This window comes from Bombus vosnesenskii, unplaced genomic scaffold, assembly GCF_011952255.1.
Source record: "Bombus vosnesenskii isolate JDL3184/JDL3185 unplaced genomic scaffold, Bvos_JDL3184-5_v1.1 scf7180000014531, whole genome shotgun sequence".
NCBI lineage: Eukaryota > Metazoa > Arthropoda > Insecta > Hymenoptera > Apidae > Bombus > Bombus vosnesenskii.
The window spans coordinates 116-23,058 of record NW_022883504.1 but is presented as its reverse complement, the minus strand read 5'-3'; the positions used below and the strand labels follow the sequence as shown (position 1 = coordinate 23,058).

The following is a 22,943-nucleotide window of genomic DNA, read 5'->3' as shown; positions in this document are numbered from 1 at the left end:
TTCAACTAATTTTACAAATTTCACCATAGGCAGAGTAATTCTATAGCCGAAAGATAGAAAAAAAGAAAAAAATGGAACAGCGAAAGAACCAAGTCAATTTCCCTCTTTCATCCAGTTTCAGAGCGAAATACGACATATATGATATTTTCATGCTTCAATTTACGATCAAAGGGTATTCAAAGTCGCAACTTTTTATCGAATCGAAACTCCCAAGCTGCATGTTTCACGCAGAGGAAATGGGAGAAAGAGTTACATAAACACTGATAAGTGAGCCAGTGAGAAGTTAAATTGATCGATTCCATTTTTAAACAAGTTTTTTCGTTCTAAGATCCGATCGACTAAATCGCTACACTCACTGCTGATATTTATTTAAATTTATGTTTTTATAGAGCGCGACGAAGGAGGAGAACCTAGACAGAAATTTATTTTACTTACTGAACTATTAATAGCTGCTAGACTTTGCATATTTGTACACTTTCGCGCGTATTTTTACATCTTTCAATTTACCGTAAAACCTTATTCACATTGAACTCTTCAGAAACCAAACGATTAATCTCAATAGAGTCAACCTTCTTTACAAACAAGGTATTTCTATATTGCAACTATTTTGAAACATATACATGTATGAAATATAAACATATTTTTCATCCTAATTCCGGACATTCTTTTCACATGGATTTCGTCAAAATTATGCGGCCTTGCGATTAAAAGAAATTTTCTCGAGAAGTGTCGCGATTAGGCAACTTATTGGTATTAACAGATTATTAACAGAAAGACAAAATAAACTCCGTTACACAAATCGGATGATCAAGTTTTCGGAGGAGAAAGAGAAAGAGACAGAGAGGGGAGAGAGAGAGAGAGAGAGAAACAAGATTTATTGAAGGGAGGATGAGGGAACGGAAACACTTTGAGGAAACACTTTGAGCTCTATGCTTCGACCTGTCCAGCCGCCAATCGAATTAGCGTGCCATCCAGCATTGATTTTGCGTCCATATCGTGGAACCATGCCGTATTTATTGTTTACCAGGTTTCCTGTGTCCTATGAATTTCAGTTTTTCCGCAAGATGCCGCAAGATGCAGCTCGTTTTCCTTAGACTCCGATGTGAAATCGCGCGAAAAAGTAAGAATGAAGGCGTTTCCATTGGATCGCGATTGCACTTTATCGTATTAATTAATTCGACATTACAGCGTAGTCCTAGAAAATCGTATTAATCGAGGTAATCCGATGCAATTGATTCACGGCCAGCGTACTGCTGCGCATCACGCGTGTCGTCTCAATTATTGAATTGCTCGTTGCGAAGTATTGTAGCGGAACCTCGGAAACGAAATTAACGATGTAATTGGGGACAGGATGCATTGTAACGATGGAAAATATTTTAGTTATAACAGCTAATTCGAAGGTTGAAAAATATCGATCGAACTGTTTGCTGGTGTTCGCCCAAGGATTCGAACATGTAGGGGTATAGTGGTTGAACAATTAGATCTGGTCATATCTGTTAATTTTTCTGTCGTTATTGCATAATTCATTGTATTCTTTGGTTTACTATATACACGTATCCCGTTTGATAAATTATATTTCTAATTTTCGTTAATAATATTAATACTTTGCATTCGAAGGTTTCATTTATTTATATTACCAGATACTCCAAGTAATTTCAGTAGAAAGAACGTGTTTTCATATAATTGGTTAAATATATGCGTAGAATGAAGAGTCATAGCCGCATCACTCATCACCTACTCACTCACTCACTATCATCGCGCAGTGCGATACGATTTTGCTTGGTAGTGTAATATATCTTCGGCCAATACGTCGGTTTATTTTTGTGATTGTATCTTACCTGTTCGTTGCAAGAATACGTGAGATAGTTATGATTTGACAGGTTAAGGACAAATTTTTAATTTATTGATTTATTAAATTTTTAATTTATTAATTATTTAATTTATTTGATATTATTAGCGGAGCCCTCGATTGCGAAGGGTTATAGTAGCGTCGAATAAAATTGAAATTGTTAATAGATCATTTTCTGATATTATATTTCAATGGATCTTCGTGGAAATTAGAATAATGTCTGATTCTATTATTTATCTTAGAAAACTTGAAAAACTAATTAATTATTCGTATCGAATTAGTAATATTCGTTTGTTTGTAAAATGTACTTGTCAAGATAGTATTATATAAAAATGCTGAATCTCGACAGGTTAATTTCTCATGTGAGTTTTCACGAAGCTTGAAAAATAGAATTTGTAATTAGTGTTATTTGCAACAGACATTTATTTTCCCTGAAACCTATGTAGGTCACAAATATTCCTAGTAGCAATGCGTGTGAACTACATTCGCTTCTCTATGTACGTACATATGTACTCTCAAAATTTCATTAAAATCGTTCTTACGTTATTTTAAAATCCATTCTAAAATCGATTCTATGGTGACAATCAACGGTGTAACTTTATAATTCGACGAAATTTTCCAATGCATTTCAAACAGACAAATTTTTACAATCCCAATATAGAGAAGGTATAAAAATAAAATAGTTATTTTTCTTGCTCGGTTCTAGATGAGAACAATAAAAGTTGCGTGGACAGTGATTAAATTGCTTTAAGGAAAAACCTCCTATTTTTTGTTTTATATATTGACTTTTTGTTGCAATATTTTCCAAGAGTTTCGACTGGCATCGAGTCGTATAAAATCGTAGAAAAAGGCGCTAGTATTCTTTATAGTTGCATAGCTTCCATCATCGCCTGGGTAATAGGTCTCGCTTCGTCTTTGACGCGACAATCTCGTTACCAAGACTTCGATCTTCGAGTTGCTTAATGCGATATCGACATCAGAACGATGCCTCGACGAGCAATTCATCAAAAAAGTTTTTTTAAATTTTATTCGTGTAATCTCGAAAGTGACTCGATATTGACCGAGAATAATACGATGTTTCATTTATTTGTCGAAGCTTGGGTGAAAATTTTCCGCCGACAGATTTTTGATTGCAACCAACGACATTTGAAATTACTGACACGAGAAATAGAAATTTATTGTCATAACTAGCAACGTTGTAAATTGTTCGTATTTGCTTTGATACGAAGATGAATTGGAAATTATTAAAATTTAACAATTTAATAGCATTTACAATTATTCGTATTATCTCATTTAATTATATCATAATTGACAATACAGAAGTGTCACTGTTTCTGTATACCTAAATATATTATATAGTATCGTTTGTTTTTTTACAATAACTGTGCAATTCCATCGTATTGATGCCTTTTCTACTGTAATTCTACTCCTAACTAATTACATTGAATCAACGTCAGTCATTCGCATAATAACAATTCTATTCCCTGATATTCCCAACCCGAAAGCAAATATCCTCTTCCAAATTGTTGCGTATGTATAACCATCCGATTTCTATAGTGATATATTAGCCGTACTGTATTATGTGGATTCTTCGTTGTACGAACGTAAGTAGTCAAGTGAAATTTGTGATGTTCCTTGATCTATGTACGTTACGATCAGTTTGCAACAGGCAACGGCAGTTTTCCCGAGTCGTTGCACGTTCAGCAAGAAATTAATCAGCAGTGAAGAAAAATATAAAGTTCCCCTGTATTTCTAACTTTGTACTCTGTAATGTCACGGTTTCTAATCTTTCATCCATAGTTCACACTTTAAGAAAAATTAATCGATTACATTAATTACGTTGCTTAAAATCATCGAATTTATCTAGTCGGTTAAGCGTGTAAAATCGACGAACGGAAGATTATTCAATGAGAAAACTCGACATTACCAAAATGAACGTTTGCCCATGTTGAAGTAGCATTTAAAGGATGAACGCGATACTCAGCGTCGAGTCGAAAACGTTTCGAGTTCGAGTTTCTATTCGCCTTCATATGAACCCATTGAATAATCGATACGAGTTGCTCGTTACACGGTAATTCCTTGCTTGCAAATTTGGAAGCCACCCCCATAGGCCCTGTTAATCGGTCAGACTAGCGCAGAGACGCGTTTCATTTGCTATAATTCGATCTTCGGACGGTTTAGTTATCGTCGCATTTTGACGCTGCTTACCAGCAGATTAATCTCTAGCAAACAATTGATAGGCGTCACAAACAGACCAGTTGCTTCGTAGTTAGCGAGTCTCTGGACGTTCAGAATATGAGGATCCAGCTGATCCACCATTACAATTAATCGGATTAATTCTCACTCCCTCTCGCCAAGGGATATATGTAATTGATTTTCTGAATCAGGGATGGCTATTCCGATAATATACAGTAAATATAAAATATAGCGAAAATACATAGTAAATCGAATTTTTCCTTTTCATTTCTTAACTTTATCTGTTCTCAAGATACATAGCTTTTGCAGTTTTCCGTAATGGGACAGAAAGCGGAACGTCTTTAGGCTACCATCTTTTTCTTTTTACAATTTAAATTCGTTTCTTCAATGTCCGTTAGAACATTTTCCAGCCAATATTTTCTAAAATTTCACACGTATCCTTCCTTCGCTATAAGACGCGAGATACACGTGTACTTCAGCATCGACGTGTCTTCAACTCATCGACGCCTCTTTCTCGGCGTTTCCCATAGTCCGTTTTCCATTCTGTCCGCGTTTCAACCCCCGACCACATTTTCTGTGCAACGTGTACACACATCCAAATATGGGTTGACTGCGACACGGGAAAACTCAGCGTTAGAAACGAACGAAGAAACGCCTAACCATCGTGAAAGCGATGTGAACGCGGAAATCGGACGAGGCGAACTACTTTTGCGGTTATTCCGACGTCTCGCTTCTTCTCCGGCCTATACCCCCTAACGATATCTCGAATCGCTTCACGATAATGCGGTTCCTGTACGTGTGTTAGGTCTGTTTCGTCAGTCTGTTCTACTACGATAATTCTAAACACATCCGACACGTCTTTGTTAGTCTGTTCGTCAAGCCGCAAGAAAGTCACTTCGCCCCGTTTAACCCGTAACTCTACCTGATCCAGAAAATCAGTGCCTAACAACAGGCCGTGCCTCGTCAATATTTTGTTTGAAACAACGTGCAAAGTGATTGGCAGTTTACACCCATCAACCGTCATTACCTTGGTGAATTCACCCCAGGTCTCATTGCCAGCGGAACCAACACCGTCGAACTTAAGCTTGCATTTACCTAGCGGTGGTGACCCTAACCTCGCATACTCGTCTGATCGAATGAACGTGAGATCACTACCCGTATCCACTAGTGCCACAAACCTACAATCATCTATCGCCACTTCCTTCACATACTTCCCCTTTTCGGATCTTGACACTACGCAAGTCTCTTTCGGTCGTGCCGTACACCTCGCTGCAATATGTCCAAATCCGCTGCACTCGGAACACCTAACACCTTCTCCCCTCTCCGGACACTTAACACTTAGATGATCCTCACTACCGCAAATGAAGCATCTTCTTTTCTTCATTGCATCTACAGATTGACTTGGCTTACCGTTCTTCTGGGTTTTAGCTGGCTTCACAATCGACTTTGCTCTGCGACTCTTCTGCTCTTCGTACATCACTAACCTCTTCCTCAACTCTTTGATTGACGTAGCGCCGTACAATATAGCCTTATTGTTCTCGTCGTCTATTATTCCATCCACTATGTATTCCACCTTTGCTTCCTCCTCTATGTCCACATGGCTGGCTATTTCGAGCATGCGGTACATGTAAGCCAAACATGCTTCATCACTCTCCTTTTTTGTTTCTTCAAGTTTCTGATGTACTTGCCTACTATTGACTTTCCTCGAAAATTCTTTCACTAGCCCCCTCTTCAACTCATGTCAAGTGCTGGCATGACACTCGAAGCTCGCAAATATTTTCGCTGATCCCTTCAGCAGCTTCCTGGCGTAGACTGCCTTCTGCCCATCCGACCACATGCACGTATCAGCGACTTCCTCGAACGACTCGAACCATCGTTTGACATTTTCACCTTTGCCTCAACAAGTTCCTGTGGTTCACGATACTTGAAATATATACAATGTTATCAGCGTGGAAATTGCCTTGGAAACTTGGAAAATCTTTCAAGAGGAACAACATTGCTAACTGAGATTCGAGAAAGGAAAGGTAAGTAAATCCTTGCTTCTACTTAGAGCTTTTTTATTTACTTCTGACGAGTAAAGTACTGTTATTAAAATTTGATTAAAAGTACCAAGAATGTCGAGATATAAACAACCATTTGTGGAAAGGTCAGGAGAAGCAGAATTATCGAATAAACGTTATATAACTCTTAGTGATTAAGTAGGAGAAGAGAAACGAGAAAAAAGTCTTTTATCTAGGTCTTAATAAAGTATACTATATTTATCTCCATATCAAGAATAACAACAAGATATAAACAGTCTTCTAGAAATTGGGTAAATATTACATAATTACATCTTGAGCAATATTTTGCGTCTTAGCTTTTGCTTAATCATTATGATAATCTTAAATATCTGTAAATTCTTCACAGACTCTTTGCATCTTCTATACAGGTATCCCATGATCATGTGATAACACACAGGAAGAAAAAATAGAGGAAAAAACAGCGTAAAAAAAAGTTGCGTAGGAGTATCGTCGCACTACATCATTCGACAATTGATGCACGTCATGGCGATCGTCACGGTTTAAAGCAGGCCATCAAAAACACGTTTGTTATCGTACGGAAAAATCTGCGACGTTCCAGCTGTTCAGGTGCATCGAATTGTGAATCATCGGCGGTACGAAGCAAGGCGAGGGGCGTAAATAGAGAAAGAAGAGAAGAGAAGGATTCGCGTAAATGATAAAATATAATCGTTCGTTCCTCGTCGATGGCGCATGGATGGCTTTAATCGTGGACGATATCGATACGATTATATTTTATACATTTGAAACAAATATAAAAGACGAGCAAAAACCAGAGATACGATCGTTATGATATTATTCAATCGGTAGCCTATTTACCTCGTTTTTTGTTCACCTTCTCTGTCTAGTAATAATTTTTCGATTCGACTGGCGTGACGTTACGTTGGCGGTGTAGAAACACGATTTTAAACACCTGCGGATAGTTGCATGAGTTTCGAGCGATTCCATTCCCTTCGATTTATATTTATGCGATCAATGCGCGGATCGATAACGCATTATGCAGACAGCAGGTGTTACGTAATCACACATATCGTAATTGGAAATTAGTAACGTTATCGCGTACCAGGATCTTCCTGTCTTTGATCATCGAGTAACACTTCGTTGTCCTCGCTCCTTCCGCGGATAACCAGCGTTTATCATATAGAGACAGGGATTTGCAAAGAATAAAAGTTGTAGAACGTTGAAAGGCGTTGAGAGAAACGTGATGTTATCCCGTTATTCGTTAACGCAACGCAGTTAAAAAAAATCCCGTAGGAAGATTACGATAATAGATAACCTGAGTCGAGTGTTTGTCGGGGGATCTAAAAGATTCTTTCGAGTTGAGCGTCTGAGATTGCAGAGAAGAAAATTTGGAAGCCATCGAATTCGTGATGTCGATAGAAATCTTCAGTTGGAATCGTTGTATCATAACGTAGTCTGCTTATTGTCGATAAGACTTTACTAAACTAAAAGTGACTACTAAAAGTTTCTATCCTCTAAATTCTATCTACGATTCTATAATCTAAAAACTGACTTTTGCAAACAAACTGTAACATTCGCTTAACGGAAAGACATACGTATCTTGTTTGTACTCGTCTTTTCACAATGAATTCTTGAACGTCTGTCTCTGTGGTGAGACAAATGCAAAGTCATCTCATCAGTTACTCACCTTGCTTCAAATTGCTACGATTGCTATCGGTTTGGATACTTGCGATTGTTTCGTTATGGCTATATTAGGCTCTAGGTTGCAAGGTTAGGGTGTTGTCCTGAAGTTCCAGAGGGGCCCCGGCGTCCTTTCGTCTCCGACTCGGCCATCCTGACACTTACACGTCCTCGTGTGTGGCCTGCTGGCTTAGTCTACCCGTCGGGGCTTCCACCACGCAGGCATCGACCCGGCGCTCGTCCTCGGGGCAATGTTCTTCTTCTCGCCGCGATGGACAGCGAGACGCGATGTGTCCCGGCATGTGGCAGTGAAAGCACAACGCTTTTGGTGGTGCAGCCGGTCGGCTTTCCTCCGGGCGTCGGGGGTCCTTCTTCGGTTTCCACTTCGCCCTCTTACGGCATTCGAATGTCGGATGTCCGTAAATACCGCAGTGGCCACACCTGGTCCAGGGGGCGGGTGACCTGCCTCGTTTGTTTCCGGAGCTCGCTAATGACCTCCACGGCGGGGGCGTTGGCCACTCCGTGTATAGGAAGGGCTTCATTTCTCTTTGGAATTGTTTCACCGACGTGATGTCACTCGTGAGCGCTAGTCGTTTAAAACGTTCATCGCGCGAGCCCAGCAGATGGAGGGCGGTGGCGGCGAGTACCTCTTCCCTGGTTGAATTTCGCCACTTCGACCCCAGGAGGGTGATGATACGATTTCCGTACGCTCCTGGTGTTTCGCCGTCCCGCGGTAGTTCCTCGGCTACCTTGATTAGCGACGCGGCTGCTACTTCTTGGCCACCGAAGTGCGCGGCGAATTGTTCCTTAAAATTTTGCCAGGTGAGCTCGTCGCCGTTCATTATCTGCGTAAGCCAATACGCTGCCGGACCCTCTAGGGCACGGTTTAGGGCAGAATACAGTGCGCTGTTTTTCAGGGGGTGGTCCCTCATGAGCAGGCCGAGCTCGAGTCACATTCCGAGTCCGAGCTCGAGGCGCCCTCCCGGGCAGGGCTCGCGGGAGATTGCGATTCCGTGTTGGAGTTCTCCATCGTCCGGTCGCGGGTGGGGTACCTTTATTGTCGATAGTGACACTAGTGACGAGGGCCTCAGGCTTGATAACGAATCCGCGGCCAACGGGAGGACTATCATATAAAAAGCAACAGGATGCACGAAATAATATAATTCTGACTAGGACAACATAAACGCAAGAAGTGTTGATATTGAAAAAAATATTTAATTTTGTATATAAATATTTTCATATTTAAAAAAGTTTCCGGAAGCAGGAAGATTTACAAACAAATAATATCATAAACCGAATGTTTGATCCTTTTCTAATTAGAGTGTGTGACAGCATGTGAGAACGTTTCTTAAAAATATGACTTATTGCAATTACTTAATCGCAATTATAAACGATTAAGACCTTCTCACAACGAGGCAATCTATCCAAAGTATAAAACTCGTTATACTTGATGAGAAAACAAATCTCTACTTAGGTTTCATTTCGTTTCATCGCGTTCATAAAAAGTGAATTTGTATGAACACATCGTGCAATTTAGTAATTAGGACCGTTGATCTCGCTGCAACATAGATGGATAGAAAAAAGCCATTTAAAATGATACAACGTCGGGAAGACAATTATAAAAATTATAAATGGAACACAAGATAAAATTGTTTAAGATTAATTCTTCTTTTTTTTTTTTTTAATCGCGAGTGTTTGCAAACGAAGTTTCAATCTGTTTACAATGATAGCAATGAGAGGAGGATGTCTATGAAAGTTATAAATGCGATATTGAATAACATTTCTGCGAGTGGGTTTGTTTTTCGTTACAAATATTTTTTAAACGAATCTGCAATCTGTTGGAAACTACGGAACAGTAACGGGACGACTGATAGGGAAATAAAAAAGATCGCGTTTTATTTGAACAGACAAATCTTTGAAATCTATTCGAAAGTCTATTTGAAATGGTACGAGCTCGAAAAGAACGGTGAATACTATAGAAGAAGGATTAATTAAAATTCTTATTAATCTGTACGCTTTGTATATTAAATACCTTGATCGATGCCAAGATAACAAATTATTATACAAAACAGTGAAGTATCCACGTCTGACATTAATATTGAGTATTACCATTACTGTAATTTAATTTTTAACCGATCCTGAAAATTCCTTAGAACGTAAAAAGTATAAAATGTTACTGTGCATTTCAAGATTAAATGCACTGTAATTTAGAAACAGTTATGAAGCGGAAACAAATAATTTATTCAGAATAAGAATTCTACGTAATCATGTTAAAAAAAAACGTACTTATAACGCGTTTAAACTCCAAATATGTAAAGACAATAAGGGAAAAAAATTAAACGAAGAATCGTATTTTTTGTAAATTCACACAAGATTTTATCCAAAAAAAAATTAAGATTTTTTGAAGAACGTACAAGAACAATAAAAAAGGGATGTTAAATACAAAAAATAGATTAAAATTTAGATTATGAAATATAAAAAAAATGATATTGCATAATTTACAATTATTTTCGATAGCTTACGTCAGTATGTTGGAGTGTAAACTATAAAATATTCAAAAACTGATACCATTTAGACATAATTTAGAAAAACAGTAAATTGCGGAAACCGATAGTTAAAACTCGATACGATCGATACTCCAAAACTCTAATCCTAATAATTACTCAGCAATAATAACCGATAATTCATGTTGATTAATGTTTGAACTCCGTTTTTTTTCTGTATGTGTATACAAATTTTGTACAGTTTGATAAAGCGAAATTAAATTATCATCTTTTTGTACTACTTCAAACATTGAGATTTGTCATCTTCAAGGTCGATCACACATAGTTTCAGATTGCGGAGTTGCAAGGGTAATTAATTTTGCAATCGGTTTTCCTTTGATATAGATGTGAATACAAATAGCCATTGATTGACAATATACCGAAGCAATTCTAGTTTAATTTGAAGTCATCGATCCTTTGATATTTTTGGAAGAATAGTAAAAGTACAGAGAAAACAAGAAAAAATGGCGTTAACTAAAAGATAACTCCAACGTATCTCATAAATATTATCTATATATCATTTGTAAGATGTAAGTGACCAAGATATCGAATTATACAAAAATTGTATGTAATGATTAATACTTGAACGTTACTTACATTTATGTACATGAAAATTTGATCTTTTATTAACTAAGTTATTGATCGACAAAATGACTTCCTACATAATTCTCCGCCTGAACTGAAATGCATATCTTTTTTTACGCAAGCCTTATGTGTAGCTAGCAACGAGCAAACAGATTAATTACTTTACACACGGTCGTATCTTGTTTGCTGTAGGCGAGTTCTCTCGTGTAATCAACGAAGTACTCAACTTTAAAGCGATAACAGAAGAACATTATTGTATCGATAAAAATCATGCTTTTTTCAAAGAAATATGTAACTCGTATTTTTTTTAAAGCAACCCTCATAATGTATTGAATAAAATAATCATACATTTTTTTTTGTTCAACATTTGTAAAATACGATATTATCAAGATCACCAAGGAGGTAATCTTCAATTCTTAATGAATATAATAAAAAACATAATTAATGATTGTTTGATGGTTTTATTATTATCTCTATAATACAAAAGCACAACATCGTGTCAACAGTTTATATAGTTCGTATGTTTCTGTAGGAATACACAAATAATAGTTCTCTATCACAACGTAATCTAAAGGGAAAACCCTAACTAAATGACAAAAATATCGGTAATAACTGGAACTAATGAATGTTAAAAGCAATCAGTATATTCCATACAAACTTCCATCAACACGATTCGTTCTTCATTCTCTCAACACACTAAGACCGCAATCTTTAAACGCTTATAAAACCATAAGCAATCGTGAAGTTTAGAATTCGCTAACTGGGCGTCTCTCAATCCAGTTTTTGATCTTGGGCAGAAGGAGGACCTTTTTCTCCAGCAGCTTCAGATTCTCGTAATTCTCGATCAGATCAGACTTGTACATAAAGTTCAAATAATCGAGCAGAGCAACGAATGTTAAATCAGCCCAAGAGAGAGTACCATCGTAGAAGTAGCCGTCATTTTCCTTCACTTGCTGGTCCAAACGTTCTAAAATGAACAGCAGCGTCTCTTCAGCAGCCTTGCGTTTTGCAGCTTTGACCTTCTCGCCCTCCTCATAGTGGAAGGCGGCAATTTCTGAAAATTTGTTTTCAGTTAAATACTATTCGCTAATGTTATACTAATTTGAATACAGTGTTGTGCGAAATTTAAATGATACTGAAGATAGAATTACAATCCTTTTTAATCCTTTGTCTTGTATTGTTGACATACGTGTATCGTTCGATTAAATCAAATATTAAATCGGATTTCAACTAATAAATACCTGAACAGATATGTACTATCTGTTATCAAGATTCTCATAAGATTTATGCAAAACAGCACTGGATACTCACTATGACGAATATCATGAATAGTATCAACAGTGGCATCAATATGAAGATTTGCCCAGTCAGTCTTTCCAGCTAAGTCATATTGTTTGGCTAAGTAACGGCAAATAGCTGTAGACTGAGCAACCTTCCTTCTATCAGCTACGAGCATAGGAAGCTGGCCATAAGGAGTCACTAAAAACATACAACTAATAGAATCAAAGATTCTATCGAACAAACAGATTATGATGCTTCTTAAATATCTAGCTTCCTGTTATCTGTTTTGGAAAGATATAATTTAATTTATTGATAATTTATCAGCAAACAAAGGGCATTGTCTCCTTAACAATACCTATTGTTCTCCCACATATCTTATAGAGCAATGGAGAGTAAACAATAATCTCTGTTATACTCTGCATAATTGTGTTCTACTTTATTTAGCTACTTTAGTTAAATTAGGAAAGATGAGATTTAAGAAACAGAATTTCTTTAAATTTTAAGCTTACAGGGCTTTATTTCTGGCCAGACGTCCTTTTTGATACGTTCATCTTCAAATGGAATACTAGCATAGCTGAAGAAGAACGGATTGGTTCTGCCAATGCCGTAACTGGGAAGTAAGTCAATTTATAGAGCGGGATCTTCCTGGAAGTATAATATATACAAAGTAAAAACAAAGAATCATTGATGACAAGAATTATATTATTACAAATTATGAAGTATAAGACAATTTAAGTAAAAAGCATCAACTACTAACTACTCGCATAGCTATTTGTATCTTTATATTTTAATATAGCTTAGATATAAAAAGAATATTATTTTTGGATGTAATAATATATAAACTTGCGCCAAATATTATAACAAAATATTGCACTTTCTATTTAAGTAGGATAGACATATTACCGGCATTTATTTTTTTTTCTATAGCAATGAAATTGTTTATAAAAAAGTTTATAAGAAAACTATCAATTAATGCAGACAACGCATTTCAAAATATTAATTACATTCGCACGATTCGTTATCTCTAGTATTAATTTAACCATATGGTTCTATACACCCAAGACCCTCTAACAGTAATTTAGTACCATTACTAGTCGTATGTACAATGTATGTTTGTATACAACTTTCGTAACTACAAAACATTCAGCATGATTATATATTCTTCCAAACTTAAGAAACATTTTCTAATTGCATACTTAAATTTATCGATCAATTACAAACATATGATAACATTTATTTCTTTCAACTACTAATTTTCAAATCCTCTGCTGTTCCGTTAATTGAACGACGCGCCGACTTTTCGTACAAGTATCTTGTATCTTATCTGTATTATTTAGTTATCAATAAAGAAGAAACATTTTCTAATTGTATACTTAAATTTATCGATCAATTATGAACATGTAATAACATTTATTTCTTTCAACTACTAATTTTTAAATCATCTGCTGTTCGGTTAATTGAAGGATGTCGGCTTTCTGTAGAAGTATTTCATATTTATTATTTAATTATGAATAAGGAAAAAACATACAAAATATAGTTTTTAAACGGTTTATTATTTATAAAGAGAAACTTTGACTCAGGATATATATACTATATATATACTATTTACTTGCAATTTTTTTTTTAAGACTTCAAAGTCGAAACAAGCACAGGAAATTTCCAAGCCGGTTAACAGAAACTTGAATGAGACAAAAATAACCTTTAGATCAATATATGTTCTTCTTCCCCCCTGTTGCTTCCACGTAACTCTTATCCTATTGGTGGAGCTGTGCTGATATGTGAAATTATGACTACATAAATACATCCGGAAAGACTCATTGAATGATTTTATAGTTTAAGGTTAATAAATTTCCATAAATTAAAGTTGAAAATTTATGAGAACATGTTCTCTGTAACAAAACTTAGTAAAAACAAACTAGCAAGGTTTATAGATTCTTTAATGATTATGTATGTATTCATAAACTAGTTCGATAAACATCGTTCGATAAAACGTCGAACAACACACAACATTGAAGCGCGAAATTTCAAATTGAAGGAAAGACAAATAACAAATATTGCGAACAAATGATATTAAATTTACAATAAGCTCATGTAAGAAAAAATAAAAGGGATAAAAGTAGTACAGAAGATAGAAAAATCTATAAAACTGGTGGCTGGGAAGTAGAAAATATATAAATTTATGTTATTAGAGTTTAGTACTTCTGTCGATCAATGTGTTACGACCGTTCGCGGAGAGACGCAGTCGCAGTAGCGAGAGGCGTAAATTCTCGCTACGATTCGGTGAATCGACGCCGCGAAGTAATCGTTCTCCTGTTTCGGTTAAGATAAGAGGTGATTAAATGAATATGACACAGTATAGTAAGTTATATTTCACCGTTTATTCCAACAACTTATCACGAAGGCAGTTACGCTGGTGCGTATGTACGAGATGAATAAGTGACTGATCTGTGGGTGTGTCCTACCCGGTGGAAGGATATTGACCGTTCGAAAGAAGATAATTTTAGAACCTTTGGAGGTGTTTGTTAATTAAAAATGACAAAACTGGTATTATGTAAAAAAGAGTAATGTGTATCCTGAATCAATGTCGAATGGAAATTAGACAGTTCTATAAAAATAATCCTTCTCACGATTCCACAACTTCATAGCTTAATTAAATACAATTCTTCGGCGATATAATTACAAATACATTTACAGGAATTGTGTAATATGATAAATATCTCGTTAAAGAAATTGAAATCGTAAACTCTAGATTCTAGTATTCTTTCACTTTCATGTTTCCTATGAGCCCTTCAATCGCTAAATATTTTGCAATGAAACACGTATTATTAAACAACATAATCATACTAAATTAATTTAATGTGACTATTTATTATTATTATATAATAACACAGTGATGAAAGAAATAAACTGGTCAAGTAATCTAAGGAACGATAATACGTATCTATGTCAGTGACAGTGAGAAAAATTCAGATATCTGTACTTAAGTGATTACACTTATAAGTATCATTATATATTATATAAATATGATATTTCGAATGGTATCATTTATCACTCATTAAACAAGAATGTCATATCCAGAGAAATGATTTTACATATCTTAATCTTTGCTTTGATTACGATAGTAATAATTTCTATCAAACTTGATGAGGAAGATACATGAATAATTATCTAAAAGCTGAAAATCTTGGCAAATTCATTTGTACATAAACTAACAGGAGTGAATTTTAAAGATACACTCTGCTCTCAACAATTAAAGCTATCTTGTCGCAACAAAGATTCAATAATTTTTTATGGACAACATGGCCCAGTTTGCACAAAGACTAAAAATTTTAACATTAAATTTGGATAAACTATCTTACGATAGAAGGTATGATATATCCTTCATTTTCGCCAATAATCTGGTCGAATTTAGTCAAGTAAAATGGTATTGTTTCGTTCAAAAGTTGATTCTTCCTCGCTTCCTTCTTTTCAGGATCCTCCTCCATGCGATAGTAGCAGATAGCTGAAACGTATATGAAACCAACCGTTACATTCATTTGTGTTTTTCCCCCCAAACGAAGAGAAAATAAGTTGTGAAAGAAGGAGTAGCCTCTCATAGTTCCTACAATTTCTTCATTCTCTTTGCTTTCTTCAATATTGCCTCAACAAGTTCCTGTGGTTCACGATACTTGAAATATATACAATGTTATCAGCGTGGAAATTGTCTTGGAAACTTGGAAAATCTTTCAAGAGGAACAACATTGCTAACTGAGATTCGAGAAAGGAAAGGTAAGTAAATCCTTGCTTCTACTTAGAGCTTTTTTATTTACTTCTGACGAGTAAAGTACTGTTATTAAAATTTGATTAAAAGTACCAAGAATGTCGAGATATAAACAACCATTTGTGGAAAGGTCAGGAGAAGCAGAATTATCGAATAAACGTTATATAACTCTTAGTGATTAAGTAGGAGAAGAGAAACGAGAAAAAAGTCTTTTATCTAGGTCTTAATAAAGTATACTATATTTATCTCCATATCAAGAATAACAACAAGATATAAACAGTCTTCTAGAAATTGGGTAAATATTACATAATTACATCTTGAGCAATATTTTGCGTCTTAGCTTTTGCTTAATCATTATGATAATCTTAAATATCTGTAAATTCTTCACAGACTCTTTGCATCTTCTATACAGGTATCCCATGATCATGTGATAACACACAGGAAGAAAAAATAGAGGAAAAAACAGCGTAAAAAAAAGTTGCGTAGGAGTATCGTCGCACTACATCATTCGACAATTGATGCACGTCATGGCGATCGTCACGGTTTAAAGCAGGCCATCAAAAACACGTTTGTTATCGTACGGAAAAATCTGCGACGTTCCAGCTGTTCAGGTGCATCGAATTGTGAATCATCGGCGGTACGAAGCAAGGCGAGGGGCGTAAATAGAGAAAGAAGAGAAGAGAAGGATTCGCGTAAATGATAAAATATAATCGTTCGTTCCTCGTCGATGGCGCATGGATGGCTTTAATCGTGGACGATATCGATACGATTATATTTTATACATTTGAAACAAATATAAAAGACGAGCAAAACCAGAGATACGATCGTTATGATATTATTCAATCGGTAGCCTATTTACCTCGTTTTTTGTTCACCTTCTCTGTCTAGTAATAATTTTTCGATTCGACTGGCGTGACGTTACGTTGGCGGTGTAGAAACACGATTTTAAACACCTGCGGATAGTTGCATGAGTTTCGAGCGATTCCATTCCCTTCGATTTATATTTATGCGATCAACGCGCGGATCGTTAACGCATTATGCAGACAGCAGATGTTACGTAATCACACATATCGTAATTGGAAATTAGTAACGTTATCGCGTACCAGGATCTTCCTGTCTTTGATCATCGAGTAACACTTCGTTGTCCTCGCTCCTTCCGCGGATAACCAGCGTTTATCATATAGAGACAGGGATTTGCAAAGAATAAAAGTTGTAGAACGTTGAAAGGCGTTGAGAGAAACGTGATGTTATCCCGTTATTCGTTAACGCAACGCAGTTAAAAAAAATCCCGTAGGAAGATTACGATAATAGATAACCTGAGTCGAGTGTTTGTCGGGGGATCTAAAAGATTCTTTCGAGTTGAGCGTCTGAGATTGCAGAGAAGAAAATTTGGAAGCCATCGAATTCGTGATGTCGATAGAAATCTTCAGTTGGAATCGTTGTATCATAACGTAGTCTGCTTATTGTCGATAAGACTTTACTAAACTAAAAGTGACTACTAAAAGTTTCTATCCTCTAAATTCTATCTACGATTCTATAATCTAAAAACTGACTTTTGCAAACAAACTGTAACATTCGCTTAACGGAAAGACATACGTATCTTGTTTGTACTCGTCTTTTCACAATGAATTCTTGAACGTCTGTCTCTGTGGTGAGACAAATGCAAAGTCATCTCATCAGTTACTCACCTTGCTTCAAATTGCTACGATTGCTATCGGTTTGGATACTTGCGATTGTTTCGTTATGGCTATATTAGGCTCTAGGTTGCAAGGTTAGGGTGTTGTCCTGAAGTTCCAGAGGGGCCCCGGCGTCCTTTCGTCTCCGACTCGGCCATCCTGACACTTACACGTCCTCGTGTGTGGCCTGCTGGCTTAGTCTACCCATCGGGGCTTCCACCACGCAGGCATCGACCCGGCGCTCGTCCTCGGGGCAATGTTCTTCTTCTCGCCGCGATGGACAGCGAGACGCGATGTGTCCCGGCATGTGGCAGTGAAAGCACAACGCTTTTGGTGGTGCAGCCGGTCGGCTTTCCTCCGGGCGTCGGGGGTCCTTCTTCGGTTTCCACTTCGCCCTCTTACGGCATTCGAATGTCGGATGTCCGTAAATACCGCAGTGGCCACACCTGGTCCAGGGGGCGGGTGACCTGCCTCGTTTGTTTCCGGAGCTCGCTAATGACCTCCACGGCGGGGGCGTTGGCCACTCCGTGTATAGGAAGGGCTTCATTTCTCTTTGGAATTGTTTCACCGACGTGATGTCACTCGTGAGCGCTAGTCGTTTAAAACGTTCATCGCGCGAGCCCAGCAGATGGAGGGCGGTGGCGGCGAGTACCTCTTCCCTGGTTGAATTTCGCCACTTCGACCCCAGGAGGGTGATGATACGATTTCCGTACGCTCCTGGTGTTTCGCCGTCCCGCGGTAGTTCCTCGGCTACCTTGATTAGCGACGCGGCTGCTACTTCTTGGCCACCGAAGTGCGCGGCGAATTGTTCCTTAAAATTTTGCCAGGTGAGCTCGTCGCCGTTCATTATCTGCGTAAGCCAATACGCTGCCGGACCCTCTAGGGCACGGTTTAGGGCAGAATACAGTGCGCTGTTTTTCAGGGGGTGGTCCCTCATGAGCAGGCCGAGCTCGAGTCACATTCCGAGTCCGAGCTCGAGGCGCCCTCCCGGGCAGGGCTCGCGGGAGATTGCGATTCCGTGTTGGAGTTCTCCATCGTCCGGTCGCGGGTGGGGTACCTTTATTGTCGATAGTGACACTAGTGACGAGGGCCTCAGGCTTGATAACGAATCCGCGGCCAACGGGAGGACTATCATATAAAAAGCAACAGGATGCACGAAATAATATAATTCTGACTAGGACAACATAAACGCAAGAAGTGTTGATATTGAAAAAAATATTTAATTTTGTATATAAATATTTTCATATTTAAAAAAGTTTCCGGAAGCAGGAAGATTTACAAACAAATAATATCATAAACCGAATGTTTGATCCTTTTCTAATTAGAGTGTGTGACAGCATGTGAGAACGTTTCTTAAAAATATGACTTATTGCAATTACTTAATCGCACTTATAAACGATTAAGACCTTCTCACAACGAGGCAATCTATCCAAAGTATAAAACTCGTTATACTTGATGAGAAAACAAATCTCTACTTAGGTTTCATTTCGTTTCATCGCGTTCATAAAAAGTGAATTTGTATGAACACATCGTGCAATTTAGTAATTAGGACCGTTGATCTCGCTGCAACATAGATGGATAGAAAAAAGCCATTTAAAATGATACAACGTCGGGAAGACAATTATGAAAATTATAAATGGAACACAAGATAAAATTGTTTAAGATTAATTCTTCTTTTTTTTTTAATCGCGAGTGTTTGCAAACGAAGTTTCAATCTGTTTACAATGATAGCAATGAGAGGAGGATGTCTATGAAAGTTATAAATGCGATATTGAATAACATTTCTGCGAGTGGGTTTGTTTTTCGTTACAAATATTTTTTAAACGAATCTGCAATCTGTTGGAAACTACGGAACAGTAACGGGACGACTGATAGGGAAATAAAAAAGATCGCGTTTTATTTGAACAGACAAATCTTTGAAATCTATTCGAAAGTCTATTTGAAATGGTACGAGCTCGAAAAGAACGGTGAATACTATAGAAGAAGGATTAATTAAAATTCTTATTAATCTGTACGCTTTGTATATTAAATACCTTGATCGATGCCAAGATAACAAATTATTATACAAAACAGTGAAGTATCCACGTCTGACATTAATATTGAGTATTACCATTACTGTAATTTAATTTTTAACCGATCCTGAAAATTCCTTAGAACGTAAAAAGTATAAAATGTTACTGTGCATTTCAAGATTAAATGCACTGTAATTTAGAAACAGTTATGAAGCGGAAACAAATAATTTATTCAGAATAAGAATTCTACGTAATCATGTTAAAAAAAAAACGTACTTATAACGCGTTTAAACTCCAAATATGTAAAGACAATAAGGGAAAAAAATTAAACGAAGAATCGTATTTTTTGTAAATTCACACAAGATTTTATCCAAAAAAAAATTAAGATTTTTTGAAGAACGTACAAGAACAATAAAAAAAGGATGTTAAATACAAAAATAGATTAAAATTTAGATTATGAAATATAAAAAAAATGATATTGCATAATTTACAATTATTTTCGATAGCTTACGTCAGTATGTTGGAGTGTAAACTATAAAATATTCAAAAACTGATACCATTTAGACATAATTTAGAAAAACAGTAAATTGCGGAAACCGATAGTTAAAACTCGATACGATCGATACTCCAAAACTCTAATCCTAATAATTACTCAGCAATAATAACCGATAATTCATGTTGATTAATGTTTGAACTCCGTTTTTTTTCTGTATGTGTATACAAATTTTGTACAGTTTGATAAAGCGAAATTAAATTATCATCTTTTTGTACTACTTCAAACATTGAGATTTGTCATCTTCAAGGTCGATCACACATAGTTTCAGATTGCGGAGTTGCAAGGGTAATTAATTTTGCAATCGGTTTTCCTTTGATATAGATGTGAATACAAATAGCCATTGATTGACAATATACCGAAGCAATTCTAGTTTAATTTGAAGTCATCGATCCTTTGATATTTTTGGAAGAATAGTAAAAGTACAGAGAAAACAAGAAAAAATGGCGTTAACTAAAAGATAACTCCAACGTATCTCATAAATATTATCTATATATCATTTGTAAGATGTAAGTGACCAAGATATCGAATTATACAAAAATTGTATGTAATGATTAATACTTGAACGTTACTTACATTTATGTACATGAAAATTTGATCTTTTATTAACTAAGTTATTGATCGACAAAATGACTTCCTACATAATTCTCCGCCTGAACTGAAATGCATATCTTTTTTACGCAAGCCTTATGTGTAGCTAGCAACGAGCAAACAGATTAATTACTTTACACACGGTCGTATCTTGTTTGCTGTAGGCGAGTTCTCTCGTGTAATCAACGAAGTACTCAACTTTAAAGCGATAACAGAAGAACATTATTGTATCGATAAAAATCATGCTTTTTTCAAAGAAATATGTAACTCGTATTTTTTTTAAAGCAACCCTCATAATGTATTGAATAAAATAATCATACATTTTTTTTGTTCAACATTTGTAAAATACGATATTATCAAGATCACCAAGGAGGTAATCTTCAATTCTTAATGAATATAATAAAAAACATAATTAATGATTGTTTGATGGTTTTATTATTATCTCTATAATACAAAAGCACAACATCGTGTCAACAGTTTATATAGTTCGTATGTTTCTGTAGGAATACACAAATAATAGTTCTCTATCACAACGTAATCTAAAGGGAAAACCCTAACTAAATGACAAAAATATCGGTAATAACTGGAACTAGTGAATGTTAAAAGCAATCAGTATATTCCATACAAACTTCCATCAACACGATTCGTTCTTCATTCTCTCAACACACTAAGACCGCAATCTTTAAACGTTTATAAAACCATAAGCAATCGTGAAGTTTAGAATTCGCTAACTGGGCGTCTCTCAATCCAGTTTTTGATCTTGGGCAGAAGGAGGACCTTTTTCTCCAGCAGCTTCAGATTCTCGTAATTCTCGATCAGATCAGACTTGCACATAAAGTTCAAATAATCGAGCAGAGCAACGAATGTTAAATCAGCCGAAGAGAGAGTATCATCGTAGAAGTAGCCGTCATTTTCCTTCACTTGCTGGTCCAAACGTTCTAAAATGAACAGCAGCGTCTCTTCAGCAGCCTTGCGTTTTGCAGCTTTGACCTTCTCGCCCTCCTAATAGTGGAAGGCGGCAATTTCTGAAAATTTGTTTTCAGTTAAATACTATTCGCTAATGTTATATTAATTTGAATACAGTGTTGTGCGAAATTTAAATGATACTGAAGATAGAATTACAATCCTTTTTAATCCTTTGTCTTGTATTGTTGACAATCCTTTGTCTTGTATTGTTGACATACGTGTATCGTTCGATTAAATCAAATATTAAATCGGATTTCAACTAATAAATACCTGAACAGATATGTGCTATCTGTTATCAAGATTCTCATAAGATTTATGCAAAACAGCACTGGATACTCACTATGACGAATATCATGAATAGTATCAACAGTGGCATCAATATGAAGATTTGCCCAGTCAGTCTTTCCAGCCAAGTCATATTGTTTGGCTAAGTAACGGCAAATAGCTGTAGACTGAGCAACCTTCCTTCTATCAGCTACGAGCATAGGAAGCTGGCCATAAGGAGTCACTAAAAACATACAACTAATAGAATCAAAGATTCTATCGAACAAACAGATTATGATGCTTCTTAAATATCTAGCTTCCTGTTATCGGTTTTGGAAAGATATAATTTAATTTATTGATAATTTATCAGCAAACAAAGGGCATTGTCTCCTTAACAATACCTATTGTTCTCCCACATATCTTATAGAGCAATGGAGAGTAAACAATAATCTCTGTTATACTCTGCATACTTGTGTTCTACTTTATTTAGCTACTTTAGTTAAATTAGGAAAGATGAGATTTAAGAAACAGAATTTCTTTAAATTTTAAGCTTACAGGGCTTTATTTCTGGCCAGACGTCCTTTTTGATACGTTCATCTTCAAATGGAATACTAGCATAGCTGAAGAAGAACGGATTGGTTCTGCCAATGCCGTAACTGGGAAATAAGTCAATTTATAGAGCGGGATCTTCCTGGAAGTATAATATATACAAAGCAAAAACAAAGAATCATTGATGACAAGAATTATATTATTACAAATTATGAAGTATAAGACAATTTAAGTAAAAAGCATCAACTACTAACTACTCGCATAGCTATTTGTATCTTTATATTTTAATATAGCTTAGATATAAAAAGAATATTATTTTTGGATGTAATAATATATAAACTTGCGCCAAATATTATAACAAAATATTGCACTTTCTATTTAAGTAGGATAGACATATTACCGGCATTTATTTTTTTTTTC

General features: G+C 36.1%; 1 protein-coding gene, 1 long non-coding RNA gene and 1 pseudogene across 3 annotated transcripts; 1 reads left to right on the top strand and 2 right to left on the bottom strand.

The window, feature by feature from the left end:
- Positions 1 to 11,312: 11,312 nt before the first annotated feature.
- LOC117240001 lies at positions 11,313 to 13,295 on the bottom strand (annotated as a pseudogene).
- Positions 13,296 to 14,677: 1,382 nt separating this feature from the next.
- On the top strand, positions 14,678 to 16,706 carry LOC117240000. Of its 2 annotated transcripts, none has more exons than XR_004494611.1 (4): positions 14,678 to 15,519; positions 15,625 to 15,920; positions 16,003 to 16,207; positions 16,325 to 16,706. It is a non-coding gene; the product is annotated as an uncharacterized LOC117240000 (long non-coding RNA). The 2 variants fall into 2 exon arrangements; XR_004494612.1 differs by having other exon boundaries at positions 16,303 to 16,706.
- Positions 16,707 to 21,156: 4,450 nt separating this feature from the next.
- LOC117239999 (glutathione S-transferase-like) lies at positions 21,157 to 22,635 on the bottom strand. The gene is made up of 3 exons (XM_033505816.1): positions 22,530 to 22,635; positions 22,051 to 22,218; positions 21,157 to 21,769 (listed from the first exon to the last, which is right to left on the bottom strand). The coding sequence occupies exons 2-3, from the start codon at positions 22,193 to 22,195 to the stop codon at positions 21,747 to 21,749; spliced, it is 168 nt and encodes a 55-aa protein (XP_033361707.1). The 5' UTR covers positions 22,196 to 22,218; positions 22,530 to 22,635; the 3' UTR covers positions 21,157 to 21,746.
- Between the last annotated feature and the right edge of the window lie 308 nt (positions 22,636 to 22,943).

Bases quoted from the DNA above. Each gene is read 5' to 3' on its own strand.
- LOC117239999 (XM_033505816.1), bottom strand. From the start codon at position 22,195: ATGCTCGTAGCTGATAGAAGGAAGGTTGCTCAGTCTACAGCTATTTGC. The intron at 21,770-22,050 runs GTGAGTATCCAG...ACAAATTTTCAG, and splicing joins TATTCATGATATTCGTCATA to AAATTGCCGCCTTCCACTAT.